Below are 13,202 nucleotides of genomic sequence, written 5' to 3' on the forward strand. Positions count from 1 at the left end.
TAACTTGAAAATTTCAGCAAAATGGTAAGGGCTGTTGTTCGTTTTCAGTATGTTAAGACATTTTAGAAAATTTTCGAAAATCGTTAATTTTGCCCAAAATGGTAGGGATGCGTATCCGTCACTATGTTGGCTGAAATTATATTTTTGAATTTTTCATTGCTTCAAAACAAATATGCTCAAAAACGAAAAAGATTAGCCTTAGTAAATATTTGAAGCCATTTTTAGCATGTTAACATATTTTCGAAAATTTTCGAAAATAGTTAATTTTGGTGGAAATTTACGAATATTTCAATGTTTCAAAAATCAGATGCGCTTAAAAACGAAAAAAACCGTCTAAGTAACCATTTTAAGGCATTTTCAGCATGCTAACACATTTTAGAAAATTTTAGAAAATCATCATTTTTGAAAGTGAATAAACAACTTAGTAATTGTTGGCATTATTATGGAACACTGTTGATAATTTGATATTTATAGAAGCTGAAAGAAAACAACTTTAATGCCTTAATATACTGCCTTTTCTTGATTCCTTTCGTGGAAATTTAATGATTTAATAAACATGTTGTTTGTGGAATTTTTGTTCAATTTATGGAAATTCCTGCCTTGCTTGATTGAAAAATTTAAATTTGAAAGTTGAAGCACGGTTTAAAATTCTTCAAAAAAGATCAGGCCAAATAAAGAACAATAGCATTTTAAGAGACACACGTTTTTAAATTTTTTTGACTTAATATTTTTTCAGTTTTTCCTTTCGCATTTTTTTCAATTTACAGTATTTTCTAAAGGCCGGGGAGTCTTTTTACTTTTTTAATCCTAAGAAAGGATTAAAACATTCCTAAAATAAATGACAATACAACAAATCAGGTACCATACATTTTGCCTGAGATCTGTAGAATAAACATTCAAATCGCTTCCAAAGTTACTTTCGGTCAGCAGAACCGGCCAAAGATGCACCAGTGACGTAAACAGATGTCACGTGGCAAAAAGCTCGATACGACGAGCCAATCCATCTACCCGAGATAACTATAACTTGAAGTGTTGCTGAGAGGACCTCGCGAGAATGCCTCAACATAAATGGAAGTAATTTGGAGGTGAAATTAGTCTATAAGAAAGGCTTGGGGAGCGTTGCAGTTCATATTTTAGCTCAACGTGTCCACCATATGCAGGGTAAATAAAAGGAACAACCTTTAAATAATTTTCCATATGTAATAAGGATAATTTGTTTAATTCACATTCTATTTTACTATTTCGATCACATTAGAGGATTAAACGACCTTCCAATCATTGACTATGTGCAATAATCACTACAAACATAAATAGTATTCATCCCCCCCCCCCGAACGTTTACACTGTGATTGAATGTATGACTGATTCGTTTGAATTTTTGCTGTTCATCACAGCACTAAAAAGTTTGAAAGAAAAATTGTACCAAATTTATTAGAAAAGATATCTGCAACGCGGCCAAGTGTTTGTTGAACGAAATTTTGTTTCCTACGAACTTTGAATGCCATCAGCAGTCTCGCCGCTTCGTTCAACGTCGCCCGAATGACGAATAACAAAATCATTACTAGTTTGACATTCGCGTACGTCCGTGCTGCACCGATGCAGCTGTAAAATTCTTAGTACAAAAAAGAACGCGAAAAATGTTCCAAGAAGTAGGCCGGCAAAAACGTCACTCCAGTGATGCTTGTAATCTGAGACACGCGACAAACCGCAGAGAACAGCTAAAAGAAGCAAAGCAAACTCAACCGCAGGCTTGAACAATCGTACACTTGCAAAGTATGTCATTCGGAGATCCACGTACAGCACCAAGAACATCATACAAAACGCTGAAAAACAGATAGAACCGATGTAAGTTGGTTTTGATGGCGCAAATGACAAAAGGTTGACACGTTTGATGCATGATAGAAAAAATTTGCATAAACATTGCTGAATTAAGAAAGGCCTAACTTAAGTTTTGATGTATAGAACGAGCATGTTCGTTTAGCGTTACCCGAAATATTTAACACGCATTTTGGTAGACTTGCAAAATTCGCTGAAATTAGGCCATTAAACAATGGTGTGAAGGAATCAATTCTTCATACAGGGTCGTCGTTTTTTAACATTTTAAGCTCTTCGAATGATAATAAAACAAAAAATGCGTCACATCATTCACATGTTATACATGCAAGGTTTCATTAGTTTAGCAAGACTAATGAGTCAATCATAATTCAATTTCTCTTCATAAAGAGGAAAATATGTGACAAAATGCTAACATTTGTCAACACAATTTGATAGGCAATTTTTTAACCAAAGTTTCGTATCTCAAAACTTCGTTCGGAACAGTTTTTTACATATCAAGTCGGAACCTTTTATGTTCTTGTCCTGTGTTTACAATAGACCCTTTCAAAAATTACGTCACAACATTACCGTTTTAAATTTAGAACCACCTTAACTGGAATGGAATTCAAGTTTTACTCTCACAAGCTATGTGCCAAGATGCAAAACATCCTTCTTCAACACATGCAAGAAAAATAGTTTTAAATTTTGACTAATAAATGTGGAAATAAGTCGTAACACTAAAACGAGGCTACTAGGCCACGACCTCGTTCTTGTGTTATGGCTTATTTTCACACTTGTTTGTTGAAATGAATAAGGATGTTTTGCAATCTTTCCACATAGATGTTATGATAAATGTGATCTAATGACGTTAAAATTTGTGATGGCACTGCGAGCTGTAGAGTGGTACTGTAGATGACAGCTTATAGAATTAAAATTAAATTGAGGAAGAAGATGTCGTGTACACGGCACCAACAGCGACTAAATATTCGTGTGCTCATGGTAATAAAATATTTTACAGCGAAAACTGCATACACAATCATATACTGTATATAGGCAATCTACAGCACAAGCGATTCTAAGAGAAATTTGGACAGTTCGTGAGGGAGCCGCTGAACCAGAAATACGTTAACTTTTGTTGAGCCCTATCTTAATCGTTAATGGTTACTGGAGAGATCTCGTTGTTTTCGAGAGCTGTTTCACCTTAATTGATCGATCATTCTATTTGCTAAAGTGGAATCCAGCTGTAGCTATGACTATGAGTAGACTGGGATTACCATCAGTGTAGTTGAGCGAGACATTTAATAGAAGTGGAACTAATATTCAACATATATTACACCATTTAAAAAAATTCACTGGTTGCCGCACCTTTTGGTATTATCAAATTTGGTATTGAATAATATATACCTGCAAATGACGAATGTCCAGATGGGAAAGAAAGTCTTGCTTCTTTTATGAGATCTGTATCTCCAGTGCATACGTCGTCTGTTATAAAGTTCCTGTGAAATTCTGTTGTACAATTCAGGTGGGCAAAATCAGGTTTACAAACCGCCAGAAAATGTGGACGCAATCTGCCAACCGTGTACTTTCCAACATCAGTGAGGACCACTGTGGCTGCCGCACCAACGAGAAAACATATGTAAACAACACAAAGCCATCGAAACCTAAAGGATAATGAAATCATTCACAGCATCAGGAATAGAGTTTTTTTCTTATCTGAATGGTTGGTCGTAAAAGAAGACCTTTAAAAACAGACTAGAGTAAAACGGTTCTGGAGCAGGTATGTAGCATGCTCTTAGGATATCTGCATTAGTGTAGTTCCATAGTAGACTACGTGTACCATCTTCAGTATTCTACCGAATATCAAGATCCTGCCTGCCAGAAAATACTTACTTGGAATTCAGAAAGCTTATGTTAGAATAATAAGAACTAGAACTACACTAAGTCCTACCTAATAAATATTATCTTAAATATTGGTAATCAATATAATCCAGCTATTCTGATAATTATGACATTCCGTATGGTTTCAAGACAGTGGCGTAGCAAGAACAATAATTGGGGGGGGGCCATATTCATATATTCGTGATATGCAGGATTAATTTCTTTTCAAATCAATTGTCTTTACAGTCTATTAACATAAATATATGAATATGGGCCTCCCAATTATCGATTTTGGTTACTGTATGCCACTGTTTCAAGACCAAGCAGAACCACTTCCAATCCTAGAGTCTTTGTTTTCTGATATAACCAGGGAGCAGCGTGGCAGCATCTTCAAACAACTTAGCATCAACTGTAGTATAACAACTGCCTTAAATAGACAAAACACTTCTCAATGTTTCGACCTGACAGCCTTCATCAGGGGAGTTAGTATGACATACTAACGTACATAACTCTCCTGACGAAGACCCTTGTCTATTTTAGGCAGTTGTTACACCACAAGAACCACATTTGATGCTCTTTGTTTTAATTCTCACTAGAGAATCAGTCATTATGAGATTACTAAATTTAAATTCCTTTAGTTACTCCAATTCTCTGCCATTGCATGTCTAGTAATGTTTTGTTAATTTTTGTAACACTGTTTTTCTGAGTGCAAATAAATTGATTTCATTTCATTTCATTATCCATTCTACAAGTTAGGATACTAGTATACCCGTTCTACTAGTATAAATTCTCGGGCAACCTTGACTGCTGTATTCCTTAGGATTCGCCACAAATTGGAGGTGTAACAGTACACAGGATGGCAAAATTCTACTGTATAATTATAAAAAATTGTTTGAGAATATTGGGGGCCATTTCCTTATTTAAATTGCCATGCAAAGGATCAAATTGACATTAGAGTAGATGGATTAAAACTGGAAAAATGTGGCAGCATTCATACAATTCATTGATTGTGCATTGAAACGAAATCCACATAAAATTCTTTTGCTTTTCTTTGACCAGCTTACATATACTGCAAAATATATATGAAATTCTTAGAAGCAAAGACAATCAGTTGTGTGTGTCAAACAGTTGCGAATAATAATCACATTATTGTGAATTACAATTTCGGTGGCTAGATACCATAAATTAATGACACGGGTTCCCTTTTTTTTGGTCACCCTGTACATTGTCGTGACATGGCGTTTTAATTTTAGCTGAATGTTTTAACGTATTTGTATTTCACGATCATATTCGATATATTAAATATAACAAAGATCGGTGTATAAACAAAGACTTTTTTAAATATTTTCTATAAAATATTGTATAAAATATTCCTACAGATGCCCTTTGGGCCTAGCTTACCAATGAGATTTGTAGAAAGGCTTTGATCTGTCTTTTCTCATTTCGCGAAACTTTGGTAATTCGATGAGGAGGATAGCAAATACAGGAAGAAGTACGCCGACAACGCCAGCAATTGTAGATGACACGGTCGAATCCTTGAAAGGTTTACTGATACTTTCATCGTCACAGAAGAAACCTCTATGATACGGTTCACCCACACCTTGAAACAAAATCACGATGATCAACAACGAAGCCAAACATACAACGTTGAATATAACTGCTTTCGGTACGTTTACAGCCATTATGATCGCAAAATCTAAACACACAATATTTACAATAAGAATTATTATAAATATTCGAGAATTATTACACAATAAACATTCGACAAACTTTATCCGTATCTTAGGACGGCAGGCGCATTAATAATGGAAGAACTTCATGTAGATGAACCAGTTTAACTTTTTAGAAACTTGAAAGTTGAAGGTACAGAAAATTTAGGAGGTCCACTATGGGTGATGGGTCCACCAGCGAAACATTTTTTCCTCTTTTACGTTAACACTAAAAGCTATTCTTTAGAAAAACTTGTGTTAATGTGTAGTTACCAAAGTTACAAACACCAGGCACACCCAACGATGAAAAATGACCCGGCTTCTGGAAATTGCATGTAACTGAACACGTTAGCTAACCATAATTTACCATATTTTAAGCCTAAAGCAATGAAATTGCCTTTATTTAGCTGTAAATATTTTGCCTCTGAGCTGAACTGGAACAACTAAAATTGGTGCAAAAATAAACATTTGGCAAGCTGTAAATATGAAACTCAGTTCTACGATCTGTCACAAAACACGTCGTTATTTTACTCAGGCTCAGTAAACGAAATACAATTATTTAGTTAATCTATCTAAACAACAAATGAGTTTAACGTCGTTCGTTTGAGTTATTTTGCACGAATGTAAGGGTGAATGGATTATTTTGTTCGCTAAGAAAAACGATAAGGTGGCTCCCTACAGTTTCTCGAAAATTTTAATGCACATTTTTAAACAGGGATATTCAGCATCTAAACGTTTGACTAGAAGACTAAAGTTTTATATATCTTTCTGGCAACATACCTAGAGCCAAAATCTATTCAGAAAAGGGCGCTTATACACCCTAGATGCTTTATTGATAGTAAAGTTTTTAAAAAATTCTGTCTAGTGCGATTTTTTCTCATTGAAAAATACGTTATTTTAGTCCTTTAAAAAATCGCACTAGACAGAATTTTTTTAAAACTCTACTATCGATAAACCATCTATGGAGTAAAATTATGATGAAAAAAAAATTGGGGGAGTAGGTAGCCCCCCCCATATAGCGAGGAAATCACGCACCGCGTGGACCCCACGCGGGACGTCGGAGACTATCGGATTTTCCCGAAGATATGCGTGGTCTCCACGCATGATGAGAGTGTGACGTTAGTAAACCTTAATTAAGTACACAGTAAAGATTTGCCAGGAAAATATTTTATTTGTCAGGGTACACATTTAGTATTTAGTACAATAATAGTATTTTCATAACATTAGGACTGTTTATTTTAAAAGTTCGTTTTCTATGTATGCTTTGCGATGCTTCCCCTCTGATAGTTCATACTTTAATTTTTATTTGTTCGTAACATGTGTCAATATGCCCATAACGAATGCACGAGCGCCATATTATTTCCATACACCAATTGTCATGTTATCGACAAGAGCATCCAAGATTTCATAACGTTTGTCAATATATCCATGACGAACGCAAGCGCGCCAAATCATTCGAATAAACCGTTTGTTTGTAAATGTTTGACTTTCATCTCAGATAGGTATCCATCTTTCTTTTGCCTTGTCATTTAGAATTTTATTTTCAAGACTGGAAAAACACATGTCGATACGTTGTATAAGTTCGTCCTTCCATAGAAATCTGATGTTGGCTGTCATAATGTCGAATGATAAGTAATATGCTGTAGCGTTTTCACAGTAAATGAAGCATCTTCGGTTACAAGATCCGCCTATTGTTAACGAAACTCAAACCTAATATCCCTTTTAATGTTGGCGATACTGCGATAGTAATGAATTGATAAGACAATAGAGGGATTAATGTGAATATAATTAATTAGCTAAAAGCATTGCATTGAAACGTTTCCCCTGGTTGAACAAATATTATACACTAAAGGATTTGGGGTAAAAATTTTTTACTCAATTTACTAACCCTATTAGTGAGGTGGCTATTAATATTAGCGACACTGGGATATAATGAATTGATCAGATACAGAGGGATTAATGTGAATATAATTAATTACGCCAGAAGCGTTGCATTGAAACGTATCCCCTGGTTAGTTTACATATAAATATTACACGCTAAAAGATGATTCAGGGGAAATAAGTTTACTCAATTTTCAAACTATTTGCCTTAATGCATAATTTGACTGAAGTGACTCTTTCACAGTGACATTGTGAAACAAAGCGAAAGTACGTGTGAGGAATAGTAACGATTTAGTTCATTGATGATGAGAATAATGTGTGTATGATTAATATGAAATTATTAATATCATAGAGATTTCGTTTACGTTCTTTCGAAAATTTGGGGGTTCTTAAAAAAGAACCGGTTTTTTTCTTTTTCTTCTTCTTTTCCTTGCTTTAAATCTTCTCCAGCTACATCGAGAAGGCCTCAACTTCGACTTTGGCACAGTGTTGGTACGCCCAGGCATCCAAGAGTCTGCCACAGGTCTCTAACCAGCCCAGCTGATCAAACAGTTTTCTGCTTTGGGGCAGCCAAAGCATTCCAAATTAACTGAAGGGATGCTTAGTTTTTTTAGAAAATCCCTTTCAATAATTCCGCCTTTGTAGGCAATCGTAGAGTTTGGGTTATTTTTTATTTTCCTGTAGAAATTATCCACGATTGCCTCCAACTGCGAAATATGGAATGCTTTGACGCCCTGCGGCACCCCAAACGGTAGTTTGTGGATTTTCTTCTGTACGAATTTGCACGCCTTTTGGTCTTTTTCACTTAAATCCGACCAACGAAGCCCAATATTAAAAAAAGAAGGATTGCCCGTAGGTATCCCGACTTTGATGATACGGAGCTTCTTGCAGCGGAATTCTCTTCCTACTCGAAATCCGTCCATATTCACGACAGCTACGATGTCATTTTTGCAAGCCATTGCGAACGATGAGCGTGATTTGTGAGCTGACTCAAATATAAAGCGAATTAATTTCGAAAGTGGGCCTGCCGTTCACACTTGGCTTAATATCTCGTAAACTTTTCATGAAGTTTTCTGCGATCGTCGCTTCACAAACCCTCTCCAATGCCTCGTCAAAGTACATACATATGGAAAGAAGAAAGTTTCAGATATGGATTAACGATTTTAACATTTATTTGTCTTGCAATTAGTTACAGCAATAAATAATAATTTCTTCTAAAACGTTTTTTTACCATTGGACTAAATTTAAAGTCTAATTATCATCATCGTCATAATCTTCACTGTCTTTATTTTCCTCGTCATCATCAATCTCGTGGTCGCTTAAAAGCTTTTTAATAAGAAACTTTCTCTTATCAACTGCAGCTTCTATTGCTTCTTCTGGCTCAAAATCATCATTTTGAATAAACGCATCTTTTGTGTTCATTATTTTCTTATGTACTGGATCTTTCTTTAGTTGTCTTATCCACAAAAGGCGCTCTAAGTAGATATTTTCTAATTCTTTCTGGAGTCTAGGCATAATATTCAAGTAAGCTTTCTCTTTAGCAGAGTGCTCATCGAAACCTCTGTTTATGAGGCGTTCTTTCATTTCCTCGAAAGCTGTGTTACTTCTTTGTTTTGCTTCTTCTATTAGTGGTATCCAGGGATCCATTTCCTCTCCAGATTCTGAGTCAGTCGCCGTCGAACTTCCAGACTGCTGAGTAGAAGTTGTTGAGACATCGTCACGGAAATCTCTTTCTTGACTGTCCGAGTCTGTTTGAGACATGTTTTGTTCTCGTAATGGACAGTATTCCTGTTCGTGTCTACGCTGATTGTAACCGCGATTAAAGTATCTTCCGCAAAATTGGCAGCTCATTCCCTTAGCACTGGAGGCGTGAAAATGCCTTGTTATCGAGCAGTAATGCAGTTTTATGAGCAGATGAGCATGTACTCATGAGCAGTTATGAGCAATCTGCTCATCGCATAAAATTTGTAACCGATATTCCACCTCTAATTTGAAATGGAAAAAAACTTCCCCAAACAAATGTTTAAGATATTTGTAAAATTGTTCTACTTAGATATATTGTTACAAGCGTTAATACGTGTCTTAATTTATGGTCCAAGCAACGCGTTGATTACAAATTTTATGCGATGAGAAGATGAGCACATGCTCATAACTGTTCATGAGCAGATGCTCATCTGCTCATCGCATAAAAATTGCAACCGACAATATTTTTTTAAATTGAACAATATAAATTATATTATATTGGGCCTAAAAAATTTGAACCGGGTGCCATTTTATGCGATGAGCAGATGAGCACATGCTCATAACTGCTCATGAGCACATGCTCATCTGCTCATAAAACTGCATTACTGCTCGATAACAAGGCATTTTCACGCCTCCAGTGCTAAGGGAATGAGCTGCCAATTTTGCGGAAGATACTTTAATCGCGGTTACAATCAGCGTAGACACGAACAGGAATACTGTCCATTACGAGAACAAGAAAAAAACATGTCTCAAACAGACTCGGACAGTCAAGAAAGAGATTTCCGTGACGATGTCTCAACAACTTCTACTCAGCAGTCTGGAAGTTCGACGGCGACTGACTCAGAATCTGGAGAGGAAATGGATCCCTGGATACCACTAATAGAAGAAGCAAAACAAAGAAGTAACACAGCTTTCGAGGAAATGAAAGAACGCCTCATAAACAGAGGTTTCGATGAGCACTCTGCTAAAGAGAAAGCTTACTTGAATATTATGCCTAGACTCCAGAAAGAATTAGAAAATATCTACTTAGAGCGCCTTTTGTGGATAAGACAACTAAAGAAAGATCCAGTACATAAGAAAATAATGAACACAAAAGATGCGTTTATTCAAAATGATGATTTTGAGCCAGAAGAAGCAATAGAAGCTGCAGTTGATAAGAGAAAGTTTCTTATTAAAAAGCTTTTAAGCGACCACGAGATTGATGATGACGAGGAAAATAAAGACAGTGAAGATTATGACGATGATGATAATTAGACTTTAGTCCAATGGTAAAAAAACGTTTTAGAAGAAATTATTATTTATTGCTGTAACTAATTGCAAGACAAATAAATGTTAAAATCGTTAATCCATATCTGAAACTTTCTTCTTTCCAGCCGCATATGTATGTACTTTGACGAGGCATTGGAGAGGGTTTGTGAAGCGACGATCGCAGAAAACTTCATGAAAAGTTTACGAGATATTAAGCCAAGTGTGAACGGCAGGCCCACTTTCGAAATTAATTCGCTTTATATTTGAGTCAGCTCACAAATCACGCTCATCGTTCGCAATGGCTTGCAAAAATGACATCGTAGCTGTCGTGAATGGACGGATTTCGAGTAGGAAGAGAATTCCGCTGCAAGAAGCTCCGTATCATCAAAGTCGGGATACCTACGGGCAATCCTTCTTTTTTTAATATTGGGCTTCGTTGGTCGGATTTAAGTGAAAAAGACCAAAAAGGCGTGCAAATTCGTACAGAAGAAAATCCACAAACTACCGTTTGGGGTGCCGCAGGGCGTCAAAGCATTCCATATTTCGCAGTTGGAGGCAATCGTGGATAATTTCTACAGGAAAAAAAAAATAACCCAAACTCTACGATTGCCTACAAAGGCGGAATTATTGAAAGGGATTTTCTAAAAAAACTAAGCATCCCTTCAGTTAATTTGGAATGCTTTGGCTGCCCCAAAGCAGAAAAACTGTTTGATCAGCTGGGCTGGTTAGAGACCTGTGGCAGACTCTTGGATGCCTGGGCGTACCAACACTGTGCCAAAGTCGAAGTTGAGGCCTTCGCGATGTAGCTGGAGAAGATTTAAAGCAAGGAAAAGAAGAAGAAAAAGAAAAAAAACCGGTTCTTTTTTAAGAACCCCCAAATTTTCGAAAGAACGTAAACGAAATCTCTATGATATTAATAATTTCATATTAATCATACACACATTATTCTCATCATCAATGAACTAAATCGTTACTATTCCTCACACGTACTTTCGCTTTGTTTCACAATGTCACTGTGAAAGAGTCACTTCAGTCAAATTATGCATTAAGGCAAATAGTTTGAAAATTGAGTAAACTTATTTCCCCTGAATCATCTTTTAGCGTGTAATATTTATATGTAAACTAACCAGGGGATACGTTTCAATGCAACGCTTCTGGCGTAATTAATTATATTCACATTAATCCCTCTGTATCTGATCAATTCATTATTATCCCAGTGTCGCTAATATTAAAATAGCCACCTCACTAATAGGGTTAGTAAATTGAGTAAAAAATTTTTACCCCAAATCCTTTAGTGTATAATATTTGTTAGCAAACCAACCAGGGGAAACGTTTCAATGCAATGCTTTTAGCATAATTAATTATATTCACATTAATCCCTCTATTGTCTTATCAATTCATTACTATCGCAGTATCGCCAACATTAAAAGGGATATTAGGTTTGAGTTTCGTTAACAATAGGCGGATCTTGTAACCGAAGATGCTTCATTTACTGTGAAAACGCTACAGCATATTACTTATCATTCGACATTATGACAGCCAACATCAGATTTCTATGGAAGGACGAACTTATACAACGTATCGACATGTGTTTTTCCAGTCTTGAAAATAAAATTCTAAATGATTTGACGGAAAAGGCAAAAGAAAGATGGATACCTATCTGAGATGAAAGTCAAACATTTACAAACAAACGGTTTATTCGAATGATTTGGCGCGCTTGCGTTCGTCATGGATATATTGACAAACGTTATGAAATCTTGGATGCTCTTGTCGATAACATGACAATTGGTGTATGGAAATAATATGGCGCTCGTGCATTCGCTATGGGCATATTGACACATGTTACGAACAAATAAAAATTAAAGTATGAACTATCAGAGGGGAAGCATCGCAAAGCATACATAGAAAACGAACTTTTAAAATAAACAGTCCTAATGTTATGAAAATACTATTATCGTACTAAATACTAAATGTGTACCCTGACAAATAAAATATTTTCCTGGCAAATCTTTACTGTGTACTTAATTAAGGTTTACTAACGTCACACTCTCATCATGCGTGGAGACCACGCATATCTTCGGGAAAATCCGATAGTCTCCGACGTCCCGCGTGGGGTCCACGCGGTGCGTGATTTCCTCGCTATATGGGGGGGGCTACCTACTTGGGGGTCACCGAACTCGTTTGCGATATAAACTCGATTAAATGCTTTTTAGCGGCCATTTTGAAACGTCTCTGTTGCTATAGCAATGACAAGCACAAGTTCTGAATAGATTTCTGCTTTAGGTATGTTGCCAGAAAGTTACATAAAATTTTAGTCTTCTAGTCAAACGTTTAAATGCTGGATATCCTGATGATGTTTGAAATGTGCATTAAAATTTTCGAGAAACTATAGGGAGCCACCTTAAATCAATACCAATACAACATTTGTTCAATACCGACAAATACCATTTCTAGCCATAGGTGGCCCAGAACTGATCTCGCTGACCTCGCGCGACGCTCATGTTGTCTGAACAGTCTTATATTATGACATAATATAAGACTGTTCAGACAACATGAGCGTCGCGCGAGGTCAGCGAGATTAGCGAGATCAGTCTGGGCCGCCTATGTTCTAGCTTACTTTGCCTTCAAAGTACTATATACAACCCGAGTACCTTTTGCTCAAAATTCTAAATTGTTATAGACATCATATTTGCATGATTCTTTCTGCATCACATTGTGGTCATCAGGTCAGCGCAAGTATTAAAAAGGCATTCGTGGAACATTTTTAAAGGATTCTAAAGGCGCCTGAATATAATAATGAGCAAAACTATTATACGTGATTACCAAAATTTCTGGTCCGGTGTTTTCTTGCAATGAGCCGAAATTAAAAATTAAAAGGCATGTCAAACGTTTTGTCATTTGTCTACAACGGTACAACCTTTAAGCAGA

At 36.2% G+C, this 13,202-nt stretch overlaps 1 protein-coding gene across 1 annotated transcript; it reads right to left on the reverse strand.

Moving 5' to 3' along the window:
* Positions 1 to 1,186: 1,186 nt before the first annotated feature.
* LOC114517111 (phospholipid phosphatase 1-like) lies at positions 1,187 to 5,428 on the reverse strand. Its single transcript, XM_028536762.1, has 3 exons — positions 5,095 to 5,428; positions 3,220 to 3,476; positions 1,187 to 1,823 (listed from the first exon to the last, which is right to left on the reverse strand). The coding sequence occupies exons 1-3, from the start codon at positions 5,373 to 5,375 to the stop codon at positions 1,486 to 1,488; spliced, it is 876 nt and encodes a 291-aa protein (XP_028392563.1). The 5' UTR covers positions 5,376 to 5,428; the 3' UTR covers positions 1,187 to 1,485.
* Positions 5,429 to 13,202: the final 7,774 nt, after the last annotated feature.

Source organism: Dendronephthya gigantea, unplaced genomic scaffold (assembly GCF_004324835.1).
Source record: "Dendronephthya gigantea isolate DGI-Jeju-01 unplaced genomic scaffold, DenGig_1.0 000000F, whole genome shotgun sequence".
Classification (NCBI taxonomy): domain Eukaryota; kingdom Metazoa; phylum Cnidaria; class Anthozoa; order Malacalcyonacea; family Nephtheidae; genus Dendronephthya; species Dendronephthya gigantea.

Bases quoted from the DNA above. Each gene is read 5' to 3' on its own strand.
- LOC114517111 (XM_028536762.1), bottom strand. From the start codon at position 5,375: ATGGCTGTAAACGTACCGAAAGCAGTTATATTCAACGTTGTATGTTTG. The intron at 3,477-5,094 runs GTAAGCTAGGCC...ATTATCCTTTAG, and splicing joins CCTTTCTACAAATCTCATTG to GTTTCGATGGCTTTGTGTTG. The intron at 1,824-3,219 runs GTATATATTATT...TCTGTTTTTCAG, and splicing joins TGGACATTCGTCATTTGCAG to CGTTTTGTATGATGTTCTTG.